The sequence below is a fragment of the Tauraco erythrolophus genome, chromosome 4 (genome assembly GCF_009769465.1).
Source record: "Tauraco erythrolophus isolate bTauEry1 chromosome 4, bTauEry1.pri, whole genome shotgun sequence".
Lineage (NCBI taxonomy): Eukaryota > Metazoa > Chordata > Aves > Musophagiformes > Musophagidae > Tauraco > Tauraco erythrolophus.
Genome location: NC_141468.1, coordinates 73,934,316 through 73,958,471, shown reverse-complemented (window position 1 = coordinate 73,958,471; position 24,156 = coordinate 73,934,316). Strand labels below are relative to the sequence as shown.

Below are 24,156 nucleotides of genomic sequence, written 5' to 3'. Positions count from 1 at the left end.
AGCCGAAATAAGGGAAACTGTAGGCAGCACAGATGGTTTTCAAGGGTGTGAGAGGGAAAAAAAACTGTAGTTAAAGCAGCATGAAGGGAACTGTAGGCAAAAAGGTATCCACACACACACCCCCCTCAAAAAAAAGACAAAAAGAAGCTTGTGTTAGGAGAGCAAAAGATCACAAACTTTAGCAGGTTAAATAGGAAATCATCAGGAGACCAAAGTAGAAATTCCTTGAAAACGGCTTTCTACTAGAATATGCTTAATAAAAACTTTTTTGATTCTCCAGAAGTTTGCTGAAAAGTCTGCGGGATTGTTTTCGGAGAACAATTTCAGAAAAGCAAAATCAATTAGTTAACTCAGCATTCACTACACAAGAAGTGTGTCATTCTTTACAAGGATGGATGAGAAGTGTTCACAGAAGAGGTTTTAGAAAAAATGGTAACATACACAGTGACAAACCTTCACAACAGGTACCAGACCTGGAAACGCCTCTTAAAGTTGACAAGATATTGCTAATTGTGGCGTGTAGTCTGTTCTTTCATTTAACCTTGCTCTTGGGAGAAGAGGTGATGACGTGGAATACACTATAATGCAAACTCTTTAAAAAAAGGGGTTTGCTGATTAGTAGGTCCAGCAAAGGGATAACAATTATAGAAGCAACTGGATTGTTAAAGGTGTGACCCTTATACATTGTAGAATCGACTTGGCTTTTAAAGAGGGAATTCAGGCCTCGGGTTAGAGGTCTTTGAAGATGTGAGAGAGAGAATCGTACATTAAGTCTTCTGTGGGAGAAGAGGCTGATTAGTGGGGCTCTTGAGCTTGGAAAGACAATGGGAGAAAGTACACACCACTCCATAGATTCAGGTTGTGTCACAGTGTAGCAACTACAGAGTAGCAAGTGTAAGGTTAGTGAAAATAATTTTCTTTATGTGGTGCATAATTAAGCATTGTTACTCATTAGCACGGGATATTGTGGAGATAAAAGTATACCTTTCAAGAAGGATTACTGAAATTCAAGTATCATAGCTTCACTGAGCACAGTATTTTGTGCCTAATATTAATAACTTTTGGAGGTGGGAAGGTTGTGGAAGAGGAAGAAGAACTGATAAAGACGTTGTTTTCTAAATGTCCACTGTTGTCAAATGTTGGAAGCAGTATTCTGGGCAAGGTAGACTTCTGGTCTGATTAAATAAGGAGTTACTTTTAAAGTCCTCTCTTACATACCACAGAAAGATTGGTTAGCTGATGACAGCAACCCTTTCGGGCCTTAAAGTTAGTAATAAGACCACAGCATCGTGTGCTTTGCTGTCTGTGATAATAAATTAACGACTGTGGACCTATTGGTTTTCTTTCTGTCATGTCTGCTGTTACTGGTTGAAAAAGAGGATTGACAAGTGGAAATACAGAAGTCAAAAAGAAACAGTAATACTTTTCAGGTTGGAAAGCACTCAAGTTGTTCATTAAAGCAGCAGAACGTAACTATGGTGGGTTACTATGTTCTGTATGTATGTAGAATCGGCATAGCATGTAAAGAATTTTTTCAAAAACTTCTAGTCATAAAACGCTTTTTAAACTAACAGCTTTCTTCCCCTCAGTAGGATGTGATTTGTTGGAAGTGTATGCTGTCCTGGAACCATCGAGGAGATGACTAAGTAGGAGGAAAATGGTTTTAACATGCCTTTGCTTTGCCAAGGAATATGGAAACAATAACAGATTTGTCAAGTCTGTGGGTCAGCTAGCCTTGTAGTGATATATGATATTTCTCTATGCATGACATGCTTGGTGTATTGGGTTGTTTTTTTTCTAAAGCACTATTTAGAAGCTGAAAAGTGAATCTTTCTTTGTCCCAATTGCTGTTTATCATCTTCATGGGCATGCTGTTTACCGATCAGATGTATCCAGAGTAGGTGGTAGATCCTGACTTCTCTTCATTGTGGCAGGCACATAATGTGGTCTGTCTTCTCACTCGTTTTACAGTGTAATTTGATATCCAAGACTTGAGTGTGTTTGGCAGTTGCCAAAGCATTTTTGGTCCATGTATTAAAGCTCTGCAGTAGTCCTTCTCCCGTTTCCCGACTTTTGTTTTCACCAAGCCATGACACTCTCCATGCCGCCTTTCCTTGTTGCACTGGGCTATGTTGCATCACTTATCAGGTGCCAAGCAGCCTCTTCTTGAGGTTTCAAATAGTGCAAAGGTGATTTCTGGTATGCTTCCCTCTTTGGAAGAGAACCAACAGCTTAAAAAATGAGTATTCAATTTAATAAGAAATTAAGACTTTAGATGCTGTTTTCTTCCCAATTAAGAGCAGAACCGTGCTCTTGGAGGACAAGGAGGGAGTAACAATCACAGACAAAATCACAGGAACACACTTTTTCTCAGTAAAGAAGCGGTAGTAGCTCAGCAGTCAGTTGCTCTGAGATTTGCTGGTGACCAGGTTCAAGTTCTGGCTGTTTGGAGAGGGAGCCTGAACCACTCGGTGACCTCTGTCTCTCCCCCTTTTGGCACTTGTAAAAGTGACCTCATAAATATTTTGTTGCAACAGATATGATCTCATATCCTCTTGCAAACCGCATGTAGACCAGTCACTGAGGGATGGCCCTGTTCAGTGGAGAGTTCAAAGTGTGGGACAAGGCTTTGAGAAGGCAGCAGTGATTTTCAAGAGGAGAGTTGTTTAATAATACCTGGAGGTTTGAAGTGCTGGCCACGTCTCTGCTCTAAAACTGAAGCTTTCTCAGTGCTGAATTGCTAGAGGCTTCTAGATGTCTCCTCAACTTTCTGTTAGTACAGGAGCAAAGGACACCAGCGAACACCCTTTTTAACCCCCTATCCATGACTGTGTCTGACTTTTGGTTCAGCATTTTTACTACGGGTCTCAAGGGTTTTTTTCATGGCTATAGAGGAGTACACTGCTGTCTTTGAGTGCAGAGCTCATTGAGACGGTATTGTTAAACCTGTTCAGGATCACTGCCTGCTGCTGGGGAGAGGAGGAGGGGAAGAGATCTGAGTTCCATGGCACGGAAGGGTCCTTTCCAGCCCTACATTTCTCTGCTTCTACCCGCTGGGCTTTCCTGGTAAAACCTCTGTGGGATCTGAGTGATTGCAGTCTGTCTTCCTTGAAGTTTCAAGATGACTTACTGTTGCCATTTGGTCTTTTAGAGCAAAGCTACTGACTTGCTAAAAATTAAAATGCAGTGAATTAATAAAATCATAGCATGGTTTGGGTCAGAAGGGACCCATCATCTAGTCTAAGCCCTCCGCTACAGGCAGGGACACCTTTCACTAGGTCAGGCTGCTCAGTGCCTCAGCCAGCCTGACCGTGAACGCTTGCTGTGATGGGGCATCCACAACTTCTCTGGGCAACCTGTCCCAGTGTTTCACCGTCCTCATCGTAAAAAAATGTCTGTCTTATGTCCAATCTAAACCTGCCCTCTTTGAGTTTAAAACCATTGCCCCTTGTCCTGTCACTTACAAACCTTGGTAAAAAGTCTCTTGGTCTTTTTTACAAGCTGCCATTACGTATTGAAGGGCTGCAGTAAAGTCTCCCTGGAGTTCTATTCTCTAGGCTGAACAACCTCAACTCTCTCAGCCCTTCCTTATAGGAGAGGTGCTCCAACCCTCTGACCATTTTCGTGGCCCTCCTCTGGACCCACTCTAACAGGTCCATGTCTGTCTTCTGTTGGGGACCCCAGAGCTGGATGCAGGACTGCAGGTGGGGTCTCACCAGAGCAGAGGGGCACGTTAATGTTAATAAAATGTGAATGTTTATAGCTTGGGTAGTAAGTAGTTACTGTAAACAACAAAAAATGGAGAATTGATTTCTTGATAATGGAAATTTCTGCCAGGTAGAAGGCCAGAGCCTTTGTCATGCTGTTGTTTACTTTTCTTGCAAGTCGGAACTTCTTAGAATTGAAACTCTAAGCTAAATTGTTCTCTGGCATCATCAGCATGAGCCCAGAGGTCTTGGGAGAAGCTCATTCCTTTGGCTTCTCCCTACAGCATCATGCTTATCTTTAAGCAGCATATGCTGTTTATTTTTTATCGCTACTCCAAACATTTGTACTGGATTGTATTTCCACTTCTGCCTTCTTATGAAGGAATTCCAGCTGAACAGTTAATGTCTCCTTTCACTTGAGCTTGTGTTTTTCTGGATAGTGAATTAGAGGCTCCTTACAGTTTATTAATTTTGCCTTTTGCATTACGTAACCTGTACAAGATTGTAAGTACATAATGTAAGTTTGAGTAGTGTGATCCTTTATAGCTCATTTTACAATTCTTGGCCTATTCCACTTCAAAATTCTCATAAGCAGTGTAAGTTGGCCAAAATACACACTTCATGTTAATTAAATCTCTTAAATAGAGTCTAATTTTCTTCCTCCTCTTGAAGTTGTTGAAAGATTGGTAGTAAAAGAAAATTAGTTGATTGATAGCATCATGTATTTGATTGGTGCAGAAACCAGATAACCGCCTCAGGTGTATGGTGAACTCTTTATTCCTATGTGAACATTCAACACATTTGAAATTGACAATGTTATTTCAACATTTATCCTGACAAGATCATTTTATAGAAGATCAGAATTAACAAACTGAGGAAGCACTAGACCATGTAATGTATAAATTTTAAAAAAGTCTTTTTTCCTTCAGTGGGTTTACTCTTGCTAAAGTTTTGCACTTCAGCTGAAAGTAATCTTGAAAGATTAGCAATTGATATCACTGGATTTAATTTTTTTTTGGAGATGATTCTTTGTAAAACAAATAATTTGACTATTGCTAATATGGGGTCTTGAGATGGTTAAGTGTCCATTTTCTCTCCTGACCTCTTGACTCATGCAGCGCAATTGTAGTGGGCAACGAGTCAGTAAAACAAAATTATCCTCCCCTCTCCTTAAGATGAGGAAAGAGAAGTTTTTCTGTGCAGGGTAATTGAGAGTATCCTGAGAGAATAAAATGTTGAGTGTTGATGAAAAATAAACCTACTTCATTCTATCTGATGAAGTTGCTGTCCTAGTTTTGTTTTCATTTCTGTCTGCAAATGTTTTCTAAGAGGTTTAACTTTCTCAAATTCATAAGACACTTCTAACTTACATCTTGGTTTCTATCTCGTTCTTGTGTTTTGGCAAGATCTCTCTGTCACAGTTTAGCTTCCAATAGGCATGGAGGCCATCCAAAATAGTTTCCATTTCCCACTGAGGTACATTCTTAGAAGAACTTTTTCAATCCAAATAGCTGGCATTTATGACTCTCTTTTTAATTGCTTAGTGTAATACTTGCTTACATTTGCTGATTTAATGTCTTTTCCTGTCTGTAAACGGAGAGCCCCAAAGGGCACATTCGTGCAGTCACTGAATGCAGTTTACATAGTTTGACGGATGTTTTGGGAAAAGCAGATTGTGTGTATGTGCTGTTTGTCACAGATGGTGTCCCAACAAGAAGAAAGTTGTGCTCATGCTGAAGGGAAATGAAATTAAAGTAAATAAATGAAATAGCAAAAAAAAAAAAAAAAAAAGATGGCCTAGAGTTAAGCGTAATTTTTTCCAGCAGCTTTGGGCAAAGCGGTCAGTATGGCACACGTCTGCTTGAGCTCAGCAAATGTTCTCAAGTTGTGCTATGTAGGGAACAAACAATGAGCAGGAGAAATCTCTGGACAATTTTGTTCCTATGGATATTACCAGTGACCCAATTTTAAGTCTAATACCTTTTCTGGTGAGCTTTTTGTGAAACCTGATCATGCAAGTAGATAAGGATGTTAATTCTATACGAAAAAGAAAAGGTAAGTATATTGCTAGTCTTAGAGATTGTAAAGAAAAATCTTAGAAGATAGAAGGGTTCTGAAACTTTAAAAAGGCACATTTCACCCCTAATAACTTAGGTGGATCATTTATTATTCAGTTTCGTTTTGAGGGACCTGTGAATTTGTAGTGATTTTTAGAGCTCACTAGAATCACGCTGTGAAAACCAGAATACAGTTTGAGTCCCGTGCCCATAGAGAAATGCCGATCTCAGCTCCTTCCTCAGAGTTCAGGATTGTTAATGGAGGAGAAGAAACAGGACTTACTTTATGCAGCATATGGCTGAAAACCAAGCTGATGTGCATTAGGGACCTTCAGGTAGAGTCTGTGTTTAAATTCTGTTGAGCGGGGCTGAGCTGTATGGCAAACTGCTCTTTGCACTGCCATAAATCCTAAACATCCATAAATCTTCAGTCCATGCCCTTCCTACTTTTAGCCTTCACTGGACTATTACATTACTAAAGTCCTTTCAGTAGTCTAAGCTCCTGAATTAGTTTTTATTTACCCCATATAAAGCTTTTCTTCTGGGTTTGTCCTGCTGCCTCTTGGCTTGCAGTTGAACTTAGTTGTATGAACAGTCAGATGAGCTCTGGTCCTTCTCTTGCCTTGTAGGACTCCTCAGTGGACAGACCTCTCCGACCAACACCAAACTGGAAAAGCTGGACCCCCAGCAGGTGCTGCAGCTGTGTCTCCGGTACCAAGATCATCTTCACCAGTGTGCAGAAGCGGTTGCCTTTGATCAGAATGCGCTGGTGAAACGGATCAAAGAGGTACGGCTCGCAGCGTGCCCGCTTCTGGCGGGGAAGGGCTCGGGGACATCCGTGTGGCCATCTTGTGCTGTGAACGCAGGTGCTTGCTGGAGATGGCCTTGGGTCACTTGCAGCAGTCCACTTCAAAGTGAACCCTGTAAAGAAACTTTGTGAGTGTGCGCTTCAAGCAAAGTTTCCTGGCTTTGATTGTGGTTGGTGTTGTGCTTATTGGTTAAACTCTGTGATTCCTGGCTGTAAACAGTGGGTGTTCCTCTGGTATGGCAAGTACTGCAAGTAGCTATTGAAGAAGTAAAAGATGACCGGAGTTTTAAAGGTAACATTCTTTGTTTAGATCTGTATGCTCAACATTTTATTATGCATCATGGTTAAGCTCTAATTTAATGAAAGAAATGGTTATCCTAACATCTGTGGTTGGAGAAGGTAGTATTTCTTTGTTTCTTCAGTGGATTTGTAGAGCTAGACTTTGTTTTCAAAGCCTGTAACTTGCTGTCTCTTCTCTGATCTGTATGGCAAAAAGATCTTCCCGTGCTGCTGTTTTTACCACTAAACCATCATCTGAAAATCACTGATCTGCTTAAATATTCAATGATACTCATGGGGAGGAAATTAATTCCTGGGGTGAGCATCCTGCAATTGGATTTTCTTTATTGTGTGTAACTACTGATGTTGGAAGCATTAGGATGGCTGATAGATTTTTTTTTTTTTTTTTTTTAAAGTCAAGACAGCCTGGCATGAGACGACATGCTGTTGGAGAGTGTTTTCTTACATATTCCCAGGTGTGTAGAAGAACTGGTGAATGCTGCATATATCAAAAGTCTGTGGGATCAAATACATTTCAATGTCAAAAGAAAAGTTTTGGAACAGGTGGTTAATTTTTATTCATGCAATATAAACAATGACCTTGATTCGTTGTTGCTCTGTTGGCTTAGAGTTAAGAAAATCCCACATGACAAACTGGATAATAAATGTAATTCATGGTCTGTTTTGAGAAGCTGCTGTCATCATGAAGTTTTAAGTCCAAAATAACGTGGGAGCCATTAAAAAGGCTTTTTACTTTGGTGTATCAAGATCTGAGGCCAGCTATTACACAAGATGTAAAGATATTTGCAGATGTTGGTGACTCAGATCACACAATCTCAGAAAGGGGATTTAATTGCCAGCCTAATGACAGTGTACTGCATTAATCCAAGCAGATTGTAATTCTTTTGGCTGTTAAAGTGTGAGAGGGAATATTGACATGATTTAAAGTCATGGTAGACTTCACCAATGCAACATGCATTCGTTGGATTAACCTTCTATAGGACAAATGGTAGACTGCCTTTCAAATTAGCTATGGTGATGTTTTCTTCCAATTCTTAAGGCTTACAATTTTTTTTCATGTAAAATAAGTAAAATGATGATACTGATACTGTCACTAGCTTCTTTATCACAGGCTTCTCTCTGACAAAATGAAGGAAACGTAGACGACTCTCTTAAGTTGGGCAACTGACAAGTCAGTTGGGCTGTGTTTGGGTTTTTTGTGGTTTGTTTTTTTTGGGGGTTTTTTTTTGGTCACAACACTTAAGTAACTTCAGATGCTTTCAATCCCTTTGCCAAATCTGGTGGGTTTTTACTGTTCATTTTCCTAATAATTTTTAAATGTTTTTCTTGCATTGGCTGTTCTGCGTGTGTGTTCTGGAGGAGCCGGGTGGGACTCACTCAGCTTAAATCATTCTTTCCAAATTGTTTGGGCTCTCCTTGGTGCACTAAATTGAACTGCTGTTGACAGTTGTTGACAACAAGGGGTGCAGCTGAACTAGAGCAGGGTATGTCTCTCCTTACAAGTGTAGACAAAGGAAATCGTGTTTGGCTGCACCCATTTGTCAGCAATGATTTAGTTTTACTGTGTAGACAAAGCTTTGACCCTTGGTAAGGAGTAAAAATGAAAGAGAAAATGAAATGTGTTTTGAAAATCATAACGTGTGCCTGAGGTGGACAGTAAATTCTTTTTATCCTCGTTTTAGTAGCCACTATTTCAGTTTTCCTCTCACACTGGAAGCATTTTGAAGTGTTTTTCTTCTGATAACAGTCTTACCAAGTGATTGATCCTTTTAACTTTCCTACAGAATGTTGGTGAGCTTCAGTCCCCAATTCCTGCTGTTTTTCTGACGTATACCTGCTTTTCAGTCACTGACTGTACTCACTGTAGTCATAGTCCTACTGTGTAATATGCTACAGTCATACTGCCTGCAGCTGGGATTTTTTTAGTCTTTCCTTGACAAAATGTCCGAGGGCAAATATCTTGCTCATTGTCTTTGTGGCCAGAAAAAAAGTTTCCTGGTTTCTGGCAAGACTCAAAAGTACTGCTGTACATTTATTGGTCCTCGATAACTCGTAATTGACTGTGGTGGTTTGTAAATTGGCACACTATCTGAATTAAAATGGTTCTTACTAGGAAAGAGAATAAGCTAAGGAAAACAAAAACCTTGCATGCCAGTAGTTACTGCAGATCTAAGTAGACTCCATCTGTGTGTTCCCTTACTTTGGGGACCAACACAGTCTAGCTTTGCTCTCCATCCCAATTCCCAGTTTAGCCAGAGTTTCTTTGCAGTGTGTTGGCTGGATCCGTATCTGCTCCTAAACGTAGAACTTATGTGACTTCCAGGTTGCTGTGGCTGTTCTCATATACATTTATATCTCAAATACATTTACCTAAGCGTTTCCTCGAAGGGGAAAGAATTGAAGATGTGATTGAAGGTAGTTGACTCCATGGCCTGTCTTCAGCAGTTACACTTACTTGTACCCTAACTGTTGATTTTGGAAGGGATTGATTTTTATCACAACAGGTTTTATCTTCACTGCCAAAAAAAAAAGGATGTGCTTGCATCTTTTTAGGGAAGAATAACTGCTATGCATTAAATATTATGTTTCATATTAATTTTTGGCAGCTGACTCACCATCTGTTGCAATACTGCATTAATTCCAGGACCACTGAAATATTTAGGATTCTTTTCAATTTTTTCTCCTTATCAGTTTGAAAAACAACAGAATATTTGTGTTAATCTAGGGTTATGGCATCTCACAAAATTTGACAGTTTTCAAGAAAAAAGCCTGTGTGTAGCATTTTCTGAGTAATTTTTCTACTCTTTGGTATTTTGTAGGATGAAATGTTTAGCTTATTGGATCAATCACCACATTATTGACTTCTGGGGCATTCTGTTCAGATGGGAACAGGATCTAGTCTGTCTACTGATGGTATGTTTGACCCATGTGAGCTTGTTATACATGTACGCTGGGAAAAGGCACATTTTTAAAACCCATTAGCTAATGTAGTATAATATGCTAAGATAAAAAAGGCAATTGTAGGTAGTTAACAGATTAAACTGATCTTACTGCACCTTGGAGCTTTTATCAGTGTGTTTAATGATGGGGAGAAAGTTGACAGCGTGCCTTACGGAGAATGTGATACTTCAGACTAAAAATCACAGGAGTGAACTGTGCTCGGTAAGCTGGGATAAAAATAATCTTGGTCTACCTATTCTTGGGTGTTGCACAGAAAATCTCCTTAGTGTATATCTGCATGAGGACAAAAAATGCTCAACTGCAGTGTTCTTCCTTTATCTCTGTGGCGGGTTTATTGGCCTTGCTGTAGACAGGAGGTCTTAACTTGCTGTATCCCACGTCCGTCTCTGCCATGACAGTGCAATAGGTCTGTGTTACAACTAGTTTGAAGTTTTGAGCAACTCCAGCTACTGTTGGATTTGAGACCTGTGTGCATTCCCTTCACCAAGACCGTCTGCCTCAGTTTTGCGATCTGTAAAATGGAGAGTTTCCGCTAAGGTTAGTTTGAAGGCAAATGTTGACCAGCACTAAATATTAGGTATGACTGCAAGGAAAGAAGCAAACGAAGCAAGGAGATGGCTGCTTTACATTAAGTCCATATCATTGGAAGATGTCTCTCTTGGGTGGCAGGGAGAGAATTTGGAAAGTCATCTGATACAGGATGGTGAATAACAAGGAATGGGAAACAAGTAGGATAGGTAAAGGCAGGGGAGCAGAGCTAAATCTTCAGAAAGGGCTCATGATTTTGTGTGCCTCCAAAATTGTCTAGTTTCAATGTCTTAAAAAATCTTTCTTCATAGCTGAAGCTGGGTATCCAAAAATTACTAGTCTCACTTGAAAACTTAAGCCTAGCTTCTTTCTATGAAGGCAAAAGGGAAGCTGAAAGCCATCTAAGGCCGTTTCAAAGACGTTTTGAAAGAAAAGGTCTTCAGCATTTCTTACTAGAATTCCAATGTTGGCAAAGGGGATGTGCTACTCAAAGTAGCCTATATACCCTTAAAGGCAAATGTAGTTCCTACATTAACTGTGCTTGAAATGTATTAAGTGGACTATTAGGAGGGCTCTAACACTTTACCCTAAACCCAAATATCAATGCAGTGTATCTGTAGCTTTTATTGCCATAGGCAACCCAGGCTGACAATAATTTTGAAAACAGAACACTTTTTACAATACAAAATGAAATAAAAAATATCTCAGTGTAAGCTGACACATGCCTACAGGAAAAAAATAACACCTTTTCAAATAACAAACATTACTTTTATATTTGTAACAAATGTGCTGGTGGAACAGTTAAACAACTTCTGTCCAGGCAGGCATTAATATCAGTAATTGGTTTGCTGCATAGCAAATTAGTTTATGGTTTATTTCATACCTGTGAATTCCTCTATGGGAGTGGCTCATTATTTTGAAGAAATATTCCAAAATAAGATACGTATGGATTTTTTTCTTTACCAGCTTGCTGCAAAGAGTAATTATAATGGGCTTTTCTAGTATGTAGTTAAGATGTCCAGAAACACAGCCCTTAGTATTTGGCAAGTAAATAATTTTTGAAGCCACGCATACACCGCATCATGTGTCTCAATACATGTTAGCTGTGTAAAATTACAGGTAGGGGTTAAATCATTATTTTATATAAGCAACAAGCCTAGTGCATTTGACAGACCAACAAAAAAAACCACCTTTAAATACAAGCGTTATATACAAGCACATTTCAGCTCATCCCATGCATTTAAGACTCACAAATTGTGATTCAGCCATTCATGTCACCACTTCTGTGAAGTAAAACATACCTAGCAATTTTGGGATTTAGGAATTTCAGTTTGTTTTTTGTGAATGCCTCGTGACTTTTTGACCTTTATGGCAACTACATTGTTTCTGTGGCATCAAGCATTTCTTTTATGGAAGAGACCTGTCGCCTAGTGGGAAAACCTGCTGAGGAGTGTGGCCTGCAGAGGTCATCAACATGGTTTTGTTCCAGCCTGAGGGAAGGATGGGTTTGCTATGGGCAGGGCCCGTGGCTCTGAACCCCTCTCGTTCCAGAGGCAGGAGGGCTTCCAGTGGTATGGATAGCTTGTAGAGGTTTGACGTTCCCCAGTGGGAATAAAAAGGACAAGGCACGTTGGAGGTGGTGATAAAGGGAAGAAGCTCTCTAAGCACAGGAAGCAAGTCCATCACTGGGAATGAATGAATGACTGCTGGGCCAGAAACCTGGGAAGGACGTTGCCTGGCTGGGGACTAGGTTGATGCACTGCAGGATCCCATTAACCAAAGCAGCAATTAGACTTGGGGTATGTACCTGCTATGACCACTCATAGTTTGTACTGAACTGTACTGGTCACCCTTCTTAGCTCCATCCCTCTCTGAGTGGAAAGATTTGGAGTGTCTGGGATTCATCCCATGCTCCAGTCACAGTTGACTAGTGTCCTGTCAGAGAACAGACTGAAATGAAGGGGAAGTTTTGCGGAGGTGTTTTCTGTTTGGTCTTTGGTTTTGTTTGTTTTAGTACTCTGCTGAGTGAGGTGTTTGTTGCCGTTCCGGTTTCCCTGTAGGTGGTATCAGAGCTGAGTTTCCAAAACTATTTGTGAAACCTGTTTTCTGCAGACATGCCCTGAGAATGACTTACCTTCTGACTCAACTGAATTAGGTCAGCAAAATATGAATGGCCTCACCCAGTCCAAAGTACTTCTTTGACTTCAGGCCTTTTGTTTCAAGGTCCATGTGCTCCTGTGGCTCAGACCACTAAGTTACCTTTCAACCCATTAAAGGGAGGGGCTCAGAGGATCAAAAGTAAGCTCGTTAAACGAAGCCTGGCAAAAGTGAAAATGGAGATGTGTTTAGTTTTGACCAACATATGAAGACTTTCTAGATGAGGCCGTGTTAACTTGCAAGCAAATTTGAGCCTTTTGGTTCACTGACTTAAATTAGCAATGCCCCATATCTGGGGAAAGAGGCCTAGATTCCTGGGGAATGCAATATTTCTGAAATGAGTAAGAACCTGAGTTGAAACGCAACCTGTATTTTCAAGGGATTTAATGCCACACTGCCATGCCTAGCTAGAAAAGCTAGGGAACATAGTGTTCTGTAAAAAAATTAGTACCTTAGATGCAGTCTTTGGCATCTTGGAGTTGGGATTGATGAAGTCTGTGGCAATCTGTCAGGCTCTTTATTGCTTCTCTCTTCTGAGATGAAGTGTAATTTAAAAAGACTGGAATCTTAACTCAACAGGCACCATCATGCAGAAATAAATGTCCAGGGTTGTTAAGTTGGAAACTACCTTCGTGTCCTCTAGTTGATCTTGCTTGTTTTTCTTTAGCCTGATGTGTATATAAGTAGCTTAAATTTTCGAGTCATGGGGTGATGTCTTAACCAGCCAGCTTCAAAATGGGAAACTCCTTTTGAAAAAGCTTCACAATTGTTACTTTAATATATAAAATTAGTGTCTTGCTGTGTATGCATGAGGCAGATGGACAGTGCTCTCTTGTACATGAACTTCATGAAGTGATCTAGCAGTTACGGAAGAGGAAAGATTTCTTGCACTTGTGACAGCCTGAAATCTGTTGTGTTAACATGCACTGCTTCATTTGGTGTCAAAAAAAAGACCAGTTTCTCTCTAGCATGTTCCCTTCTCTTTTGCTTTGGTTTCTTATGGCCTTTTGAGAAAAGATCTAAACTGGAATCTTTTCCACTAACCAGATTTCCAAGGAAGACTAGAAAATTAAACTTAAACAAGCATCTAGCAGTCAGAAAGGTTGGTATTATAGCACTTAAGTGCTTAAGAGGCTGACACTGAATATCAGAAGTCTAGTATCCTAAGCCTTATATTAACACTTTCATCAGGATGGAGTTTATGATTATCAGGTACCAGAAGGAATAGAATTCAATTTCTTCTCAGAGCCTGTTTAAGCTGGGAAATTGGGTTTCTTTTTCTAGCTTTGTTTCCCCAGGTGGAAAAAAAACAACCAACCAACCACTACCAAACAAAACACCTATTCCACCCCGAAACATTGTAGGTCTTCAGATAGGAGCAAGTAGTATTGAAGCCTATCCTGGAATTAGCAGACTTGATACTGAACTTGGGCGCGAAGCAGATTTGAGATACCAAGAAAGCAAGTATCAGCCTGGAGTGTATCACACAAGGTATTCCCACAAGAAAGAGGAACATAACGCATTGCGCAAGGCTGTGAGAGGATCTCATCTGATGCAACATGCTCAGCTCTCACTACATTGAAGGAAGTCAGGTTCACAGTACAACAGAAGGGCTGTAAGGGTGTCGGGGGGACAGAACCTCTGGGAGGAAACTGGAAAAGCTCTTCTTGTTTAGTTTAATCAAATGAAGATCAAAAATGGTATGATTTATCTTTCTAAGTCAGTCTGGGGTTAATGTAGGTTGAAAAGGTCTCCTTCCCTGCTGGATTGTGTTGATATAGGAAAAGTCACTTTTCAGGCTTTCATTCTTAAAGATTACCTCCTGTTTCAGTGTTCAATTGAAATTTTCAAGGTGTTAACTCTACCCCTAAGTGAGAATTGGGGGGAGGAGGTTTGTCAGGAATGTTAGTTAAAAGCTGTTTGGCAGTTTGACATTCATCTTAGATAGGTTAGCCTGTATTATTTGCAAATATTCAGAGTTGCACTGATGACTTAAAGATGCTAGGTGGTAGGCTGGGGGAGCAGGGTTGACCTTGTGTTAGCAGCCCTATAATTAGCATTGTGATAACAATCAGATGTGATCTGCAGAGATGACTTCATGTTGGAAGTGTTACAAAGCTTTAGTGCAAGTAATCTGTCCATCTTGCTTTTTATGAAGGGTAGGGTTTCCTTAATGTTTCTGTGCCATCGGGGCATGAACGTTTCTAGATGAGAACATTATTAGCCATTATTTCAACACTGCTCTAGAGGTATGAAACATATCATTTACTAGTAATGAATTTATGTGGGTGTTGTTCCTGACTGGATGTGTCATCTACCTCTGGAAGCCTGTATAAAATGCTGAATTATGGTATAGTAGAATGAATACCCTGTAATCAAGTGTATGAACTGTGCCAAACTGTGGTGTAGCAGACAAGAAATAAGATTTTATTTTTTACCAGAAGAAAGTGATGTATTGGAAGAGCAATTGCTGGGACTGGCAAATTATCTAAAAGATAAAATCCCAAATCAGATTAATTTCAGCTGAAAAAGGTGCTCAGGTAACTGTTGTAAAAGAAATCAACATAACAGCAGTATATGGCAAAGAATTTATAGGAGTTTTTAAGGTCAGAAAGGATTCTTGGGTCATAGCCTTTCCTTTTGCTTCATCCAGTCCATAGAATTTAATTCTGGCTTATGCCCGACTTAAGCTACATCGAAACTGAAGATGAACTACTTACTTTTCAATTATAAGTTCTCCTGCCAGGTCATGCTTTAAATTTTCAAATGCCTTCTTGCTTTTGATGAATTCGTTCTAGAGATCCATTCGTAGATATGAACAAGGAAAGAGAAATACTCAGTCTTCTGTGAAGCTTGCAGCCGCTGTGACTTAAAAATAAAAATGGATGCTAAGAGTGGATTAAATTACCACTACTCGCTAATTGAACTTTTGTCTGAATAGCTGTTGGTGGTATGTACTCTTGTTATCATATTTTGAACAATAGTCTATAGCCTCTGAAGAGCTTGCTATGGAAATGATCTGCAGAGCTCAAGATTTCCTTGAGGTTTTCCTAAAGCCAAAGACCTACTATCAGATGTTGTGACCTTCAGAAAAGTTCTGGGACGTTTGAGCTTCAAAACACTGTGTACATATGGTAGAGTCAGTCTTGAAAGTAGTTCTTCTGGGAATGAGGGAGTAGATCCTCCCCTTCTCATCATCACTGGGAGGTACTTGGCTCATTTCACATTCTGTTTGAACAATAAAGAACTGATGTAGAGCTTCAAAAAGATCTTTCAAAAAATTTTCACATTATCAATGGCTAACATGGTTAGAGCTGACATACCTTTGAGTTTTCCTGGTGAGAAGAAGTTGATGTGAACATTTCGTATGAGAACTATGGCTGTCAGGGAAGGAGCAAAAGCTTCATCTGGGCCATCAGATGTGCAGAAATCTCTGATTCCTGATTGCTGGGCTTTGTCCCTGCGCATCTCTTGCTTCAGCCTTCTTGCGTGTATGCAAGGCCATCTGCACAGCACATGGGAGGTAGGTCTCATGCAACCAGATGTGTTGGACTGCTGTGTAAGTGTAGCATGGTGCTTGAACCCATTTTTGTCTGCAGTTCCCCTGACAAAAAAAAAGGGAGTCATAGATAATCTTTTTACCACTTCATAAACTGTAGGAAATGGTTAAAACTCGGCTCCTTCACATTCTCTGAGAACAGATTTAAGAGCTTTTTCTTCTTAAGTAGTGTTCTCTTTTAGAAAATGTTTTCTTCTAGTGTGTCTAACCCTGAATAAGTATGGCAAAAGTTAGCATCCCCTTTTGAAAAATTTTGAAAGATCTTCTGTAGGACATCTGGAAAAGAAGATCCACAGCTATCAGGTCCCACGTGTGAAGCTGAGAATAGTATCATCAGATGGCTTGCAAATGGAATGGTCCTGACTATTTTAAATAGCACCTTTTCACTCTGGCATGGGAACAGTGGTTTCTTCTGAGAAACATCTCATTAATGATAGCGGTAATCTCTTCAAATTGAAGCTTATTCATGATAGGAAAACCAATTTGCTTAAAGCTAGTCATTCTGACAGAAGTACAGAACTGAAATTTATGATAAAATAAAACCCTAAGGGTAAATAACATTTGCAACTGCTGTTGTCCTATAATACTCAAGCTCTGGCTGGATGTAGGAGTGTTCCAAATGAGTAACATGACAGCAGTGTAAAATTAGGAAATGAGGGAATTGAAAGCTGTATTTTGTAGGAGAATTATTAGATAGTCTGAAATAGATTGTGCAAGTTATCATTTAAGTAACAGATCTCTCTGTAAGAGATGCAGATTTTTCTTTCCCTAGGAACAGTTAATTAAAGACAGGTTAGGAGTTTCTGATTAATTTCTGTGGAGTTGTAGGTTTTTGTGAGGATGTTGTACACACAGGTTAATTTATGTATTGTCCGAGTGTGTTTTTTGTTACTTATTTTTCATAAACTTTGTCATTGAGGAGAGGTATGGAAGCATTTCTAACGCTTTGAATGTAACAACATTTTTTAGTCTTGATTAAATTTCAGATATGACTTTATAAATGGATGTAGATTGTTCTATGAAAGCAGCAACTGAAAGCTCTAAAAAGTTTTTGTACTGGTTAAAATCAATGAGCTAGAAATTACTATAACCTTTTCTTGGTGATGTTTCAGAAAACTTACTGATAAAATCAGATTTCCCCCCCCCCCCCCCCTTTCCCCACAACAAGAATCTTGTGTATTTAAGTCTGACACAGCATCACTGAGTTAGGATCCAGGAATGTGTGCAAAAGGAGAGATGGTGCTTCACTTCACGTGGCGGTCCTGCTGCTGTTACGACTATCATGCTGAGGGTCAGGCTGGGAAGCTGATGGGACAGAAGACCAAACCACTGAAGAAAGAGAGACTGGGAAGACCAAGCTTGTTTTGTTCCCCCCAGCTTCTGTGCAGAATTGATTCTGTGATCATCCAGATAATTTGAAGATGGGGGGTGGGACTGCTGCTTTGCAGCCTGAGGTTGTATTGGATTTTGTGTAATGTGGAACCGTGCTGTTACTTTAACTTGCTATGTTATGTTACGTAAGTAAAGAAAGTCCAGTAGAACAGGACTGCGATGCGAGATGTATCCAAGCTGGAGAGTGGGCTGTAGCATCTACAGCACCAGATTTCGGATGTCTGCTGGTCCTTGGGCTTTGCTCTCAATCTTCTCCCACCTCTGAAGCTTTTTCAAGCGCTTGGGTGTCTCCTTGTTCATTAGTGCTGGGCGAGAGGTAGGTATTGTTTTAATCATAGCTTTAGAACTCTTTTTTTAGCAACAGTTAATGATAGCAGTCATAACTTAAGCTTGGGGGACTGCCAGTTGGCAGAGGGATGCTGGTAGCTCTCAAGCAGTGAAGGCTTGAGTGGGAGCTGGGGAGACATGGGCTGTGGAGATCAGACCATGGGGTAGCGACAAACATATCCTGTCCAGTAACACATATGCAGGAAGGTGGAAGAGCTAATTTCAAGAATGAACCTACTGATTCTTCTGAATTCTTTTGTGCAACCCAAGGCCTCCCAAAATAGTTAAATCTTGGTGTTTCAGGAGCAGCAGCCTGTCTTATGCTACTGTGTATCTACTATAGCTCTAAGGGACCAGGTATGGATTTAGCTCTAGATCTTCTGAAGTAAGGGCGGGCCCTGTTGTACCTGTTAATATTACTAAAAGTCAATGTTAGAGCTAGCTAAAATGGTTACTCTTCGTTCTCTAACTTGACTGTGATCTGTGCAGTGCTTAGAATAACCCTTGGCAATGGTTTACAGCAATGACGAATTACAGATGGAACAAAAGGAACGTTTTGGCACAGCAGTAGTTCTTGGATGTGATAAGCAAAACTTAAACACAAATGATAATTGTTTACCTGGCAGTGGCACAGAGGAAGGGTGCTCAAGAGAGCTGTACTCATGATCGATGTCAAAGAGAAGGACGTGGAATCCTCGGCTGGGTCTCTGTTTTCTCCCCTGGCAAAGATGCTACCCAGTAAGTTTATCACTTACCAGTATGTGGGATGAGTGAGAGAAACAGAGGATGTTCCCATCATCAGGAAGTCATCACGATCTATTGTGCTAACTTTGCGTGACATTATCAAAGAGAGAGGGGAAGAGGAAGAAAAAAAACCCGTTCATTGAGCACATTTGTTTTTAAGCAGTACAGAAAGAGGAGCTGTCTTCAGTTTTAAGTGCCTTGATTGAAAAGTATTTTCACACCAGCACATCGTGACTAATATTCCATGCAGTCATGTTCCCGCCTGTCACTTTCTGATGTGGTTTTTGTGCAGCTGCAGGAAGGAGTTCGTTTAACCCCAGCCAGGCACCTGACAACATGAAAGGAAAGGCCGCTTGTGCTGGGAACACTATTCCAGCAAGTGAACTTTCTGGACTGCAGATTAAGTGATCTTTCTGGATGCACCTTAATTGCTGTTTTTTTTGAGTGGCAGCAATGGGGGATGGGAACTAACAGCAAATCATTAGGGCAGAGGGACCCCAGGGCGAATGGATGTCTAGCTGAGCTCTCAAAGGCTGTTGCTGAGTAGGAAGGAAGCAAGATGTCTTCTTGCCTTATTGGCATTTTAAGGAGAGAGTGGAGAAGCTGGGAATGACAGAGCATCCTCTTGTGGGATGCATTTGTTTTGTTAGGAATGTCAGCAGTGCGTCTTTAGGAATTTGATCCAAGTTTAATGAACGTCTGATTGCGTTTGCGTATTCTGCAACCAGGGAAGATGTGTCTAGCTGCAATTTTCAGTCTCAGTCATTGAACTAAGATGATGTGACCTCTGTTTCCAAGACCTGAGGACACTTACATGCCCATGACAGAACTGCTATAAAGTCATGCCAGGTAAGAGGTTTATATAGGGCACTGGTTTGTTTTCAGTGTGGTCTCTTGAAAAGAATTGGGCAGTGTCCAGTGCTGACCTCAGTCTTTTTGTGGGCTAAATTAATGTCTTTATTCTGCTTGGCAGTGTGGGCCAAGAAGAATTCTAAAATGAATGCAAGAATTTGTGGTGTGCAAGATGTCTGAAAGTACCCTCAATTGTTTTTGTGTTTCATCAGTGTAGTGTTAAAAATGGGCCTGTGTAACGCAGGGGAGAGTCTGCGAGCCCGTACGGGTTGACAATGTGAATGGTGTAGCAGGAGGGTCTGTGCTGGGGCCCTTTTAAGTGGGAGAATATCCATCTTGCACTGTTGTTGGAAGTAATTATGAATCTGTTTTTATTTGAAGAAAAAAAAAAAAGCCCAGTAGATGTCATTTCATCTTTAAAATGTGAAGCTGAGGCGTAAATTAGTGTCCTGATGATGATGATGCACGGAGGAGTCATGAGCTTTGAAATAGAAACAGACTCAAATTCTGAATGTCACTGTACAAAAAAAGTATGTCGTGCTGGAAGGTGAGTTTTAGACTTGTCTGTTTTTATGATACTGTACTCCTGAAAGAAAAACTGAAAAAACCCTTCCATCCTTTTCGATGTAGGAAGGGGAAAAAGTCCTATCTTCCACTCTGGGCATGTCCAGCCTCAAGTTTGCTGCTTTAACAGGATGAATTATTTTTTGAAAGAAGTAAAATCTGCATTGGGAACTCTCACACCTTCACTCAGAACATGCCTTTTTCCCTCGAGACCAGGCTGGGTCTTGAGGAGACCTCTCGCTTTGACGAGTATTAGGATCGAGTCTGTGCGTGTTGGGCTCTGCCCTCTGCTTTTGTTTTGTTGCTTCTTAACAGGCTTCAGGTCCAGTCTTTTGACTCTCTAAACTCTTCTGTACCTGTAATTTGGTGATGACGATAGCTTACTCAGTGGTGATGTTTAAAGGATGATGAAGCCTCAGTGGTGAAGCCATCGAGGGACTAGTGACAGCGCAGCTCTGCATCTGTCATGGCTTATTAATACAGGGTGGTGACCTGCCAGTGGGGGAGTTGCCCACAACCATGGTGGCCTGGCATAGTAGGAAGCTCAAAGCAAGCAGAGCAGAAACAATGGCTCAAATAAACACTTGCAGATGGTCGTAGGGCAGGGGAAGAGCTTCAGGCTCTGAGGTGTCTTGCTGGACTTCCCAGAGAGCTGCTCAGCTAGCGATGGGCAAGAAGGCCAAGATGCGAGTGTTTTCAGAAGAGACCAGTAGAGCCTCGTGTATGGGAGGTGGGAGTTGATGGGAGCTGCTCAGAGAAGGCAAATCCACTCATCTGATCCTCGAGGGTGTCTTGAAAAACATGGACTGCCTTGGCTATAGGCGAGGGAGCAGATTGTTTGCCTAAGCTCCCCTTCTCCAGATGCTTTTTATTGCTACTGGATGGAATTAAATAGGTGGGAATGAAGCTGATTCTTATGCGTGTTCCCTGTTCATTGCAGATTCCCACAGGGCAGTTTTAGTCTCTGTGGTGGGTAAATAGGGCTGACCCTCTGAGTCCTGCAGCTGCCGGCCCTGTCTGAGCACCAGAGGAACGGGACTGCGTGCCAGGGGAGGTAAAAGCACAAGGTCTGGCACCGGAGGAGCTCGCTCGGAGGGGGCGGAGGCAGGAAGGATGTAAGTGTGTATTTAGGCTCGCTTCAAGGAAAGCTGCAAAGAGGCATTGGCATTTATAGACAGGAGTCAACATGTAGATTTTTATTTTTTTTTTCCTGGTTAAAAAGACCACGTTCAGTCTGAGTAAAAATTGGCCTTTCCTTACAGTTACTCAACTTCAGTCCTCCTTGTCGTGACGCCGGCTGTGCAGCTGCCGTGGCCTCCTGCAGCAGACAAACGTGAACACTAGGTGTAGGGAAACCATAGGAAATGCTCACTTCCACCCTTTCTCTTTTTCGTGAGGCAGCCTTTTTTTATAGCCATTGTGAATGCGTCCAAAAGTAGCAAAGGGCTTGGAAGGCTGCTCCGCGTTTCTTCTTCCTCTTGCAGGTCAGCTTCAGCTTCTCCCCAGGTTCCCCTCCAGTAAGCGGACATTACTGATACTTACACAAGGAGCCCAGAAGTCAACAGATGGAAATTACTGGAGTGGAGAGAAACAGTAGCCTTTTTGATTTTTTTTTTTTTGTTTCAGAGCTTGGTAGATGTGAGCTTTGCCTCTTGCACAGTGCTGTGAGACCACATGGAGAACCTTCCTATGGAGGAGAACATCGACACCAGGGGAGGTTCCTGCCTGGGTCCCTGCACCACTCAGTTTAATGGGACGTGCTGGCTTTTGGCAGGTTTCTGACTGGCTGCCACTCCACGCCACTGTCTCTCATTAGGTGGGACGTTTTTAGGCACTGGATTGAATTTACTTCCATCCTGTGCAGACCTGGTGGTGGTCTGTTTTTTACACACTACAATTTACAGAGCTGGTGCCAAGCTACTAAATTATTAAGCCAGGGTTTTAATAGAATCTCCTGTGTAGGCTTAAATTGTTTCCACTCTATTTGGAGTTTCCTGCTCTGCTGGTTTTTATTTTGTCCTGTGCATTGAAAGTGTGGAGGGAGGAATTCACGGGAAGGCACAGAGGAAGAATTCGGCCTGAGAGCACTAGAAAGTACAGATGAAATAAAAGGTTAATTGGTACTGTATCGAGCTCTGATGGAGGTGATGGGGAGAAAAAAGTGCTTCCTAATCCCCATGACAGTTCAGCGGAAACTTGTGTGTTTGTTTTTCAATGCTGTTGGTAACTTAGGTTTCTGAATAAAATATTTTCTTGTCCAACTATTTTTATCTTGACCCCTTCCCCAGGGCTTGAAAAGGACGTTTGTCCTTGTCAGCAAGCCCAGCTCCCCTAGTTTTTCCCCCAGTGTCAAACCCTGCTGCTGCCAGTGGGACGGCAGTGCTCCGTCAGGTGGGACCCCGGTGGAGGATGCCCCTTCCAGCTTTGCGCCATTTCCACCCAATCCTCCCCTTGCTGCAGGCTGTCCCCTACAGCCCCGCACCACTGCATGCCAGGTCAGGATTATACTTGGCAATTAAGTGCTATGTAAGTCAGATATGGTAAGTGGGGTTTGTTTTTTAGCAGTGCGCTGATAAATTTGTGCTGTCCCTGGCGGCAGGTATGATTGCTGTCCTCCACCGAATGGGTTGACTCTGTCGCATGGTTAAAACGAGGGATGCTGTTTGAACTGGGGACTCCTGGTAGAGCAGGAGTCCTCCACAGTGATTCCCTGGGGCTGCTTCACTGTGAGCAGTGAGGTCCTTCCTCTGGGGATACTTAGATGGGAGAGGTTTGGAAAAACAGTGGTAAGAGGCAGCAGTGGGCTAAAACTGGTCATCATCTGTCTACTCCTGCCCTTCACTCAGCAGCCACCATGGGCATGTCGCAAGTCCCAAGCGAGGGGACTGCTTTCCATGAGGACAGAGCGTGGTTGCAGGATGTGCACCCACTGCTCAGACATACCAGTTTGAAGAGCCAGTGTGGTGGAGCGACTGGGGTTGTCGAGCACAGCTACAGCAAGCTGAAGCAACCACGTTTCAGGTGTGCAGTTGAGGGCTTGGAGCAGATCTGTTGCCCAGCTCTCTGAATATATGGTACGTCTTACAATGTGAAAAACAGCTTAAACCGTCTGACTCGGCTCATGTGCGTATGGTACCAGCACCGGTTGGCTGAGCCCCGCCTGGAGTTCGCAGGTCTGGCTGCAGAGAAAGTTGGGCTGGGAATTATAAAGGCTACCTTAGTCACTCCGTGGCAGGAATAGCACTGCGGTTCCTGTCATTGTCATCGTGCTCAGGCCATGTTTGGGTACTTACTGTGTTTAATTGCATGGCTGATTTACTTAATGTCTCTCCTGGGGTCACTCATAACACATTTATTTTTAGGGTTCGGGGAAATTAGGGACACTAGCAATCCATTGTGGTTCTCTCTCAAGGCAGGAGTTTTCCAGACGACGATGGTAATAGCAGTCATGGCTTAGTTCCAGAGTAACCTGGCTAAGCCGATGAAATTAGTGCTGGCAAGCATGGTAGAGCTTAATGCTTGCAAATGAACAATCTCCACTGAAAATATACTATACGTGTAGGCGGAGGCCATGATTTCCCAGGGTTTGGATAACTTGGGAGATATGCATATGGTTTATTGGGAAATCCCTGGCAGCACTTGTTGGCTGCCTACCTTGTAAGTAAAGAATTTTCTGATCAAATACTCAGTGTTCGGGTGTAGAACTGAGGTGGTCATGTTTTCTCTCTGGTGTACAGCTATGAATCATCCCGTTTCATGACAAGCCGGTCATGTACTACAGAGGAGCTCCTTTGTACCTAGCTGGTAGCTCCAGTGGGGTGTCTAACATGCTTCTCCGTTGCTTTTAGGAAGGATAGTGTGCTGAAAGGCCTGCGGTAACAGTTGGCCTAATGCGCCTCGCTCTGCTTCTTGTTTTTAAACAGATGGACCTGTCTGTGGAAACTCTTTATAGCTTCATGCAGGAGCGCCAGAAGAAGTATGCCAAGTATGCGGAGCAGATCCAGAAGGTCAACGAGATGTCTGCCATCCTCCGCCGTATACAGATGGGCATCGACCAGACGATCCCGCTGATGGAGCGGCTGAACAGCATGCTGCCGGAGAGCGAGAGGCTGGAACCCTTCAGCATGAAACCCGACCGGGAGCTAAAGTCGTAGCTGATCCAACAGGCTCCCTCTCCTCACCTTCCCGCTCCAGCGTTCA

The 24,156-nt window shown here is 41.9% G+C and overlaps 1 protein-coding gene across 1 annotated transcript in view; it reads left to right on the top strand.

The window, feature by feature from the left end:
- BORCS5 (BLOC-1 related complex subunit 5) overlaps positions 1-24,156 on the top strand; it is a 69,270-nt gene extending 45,114 nt beyond the window's left edge. Inside the window, exons 3-4 of the mRNA XM_086610480.1 lie at positions 6,394-6,551; positions 23,880-24,156. Of these exons, the coding sequence (XP_086466606.1) occupies positions 6,394-6,551; positions 23,880-24,110 (389 nt within the window). The 3' untranslated portion in view covers positions 24,111-24,156. The remainder of the gene's footprint in view (positions 1-6,393; positions 6,552-23,879) is intronic.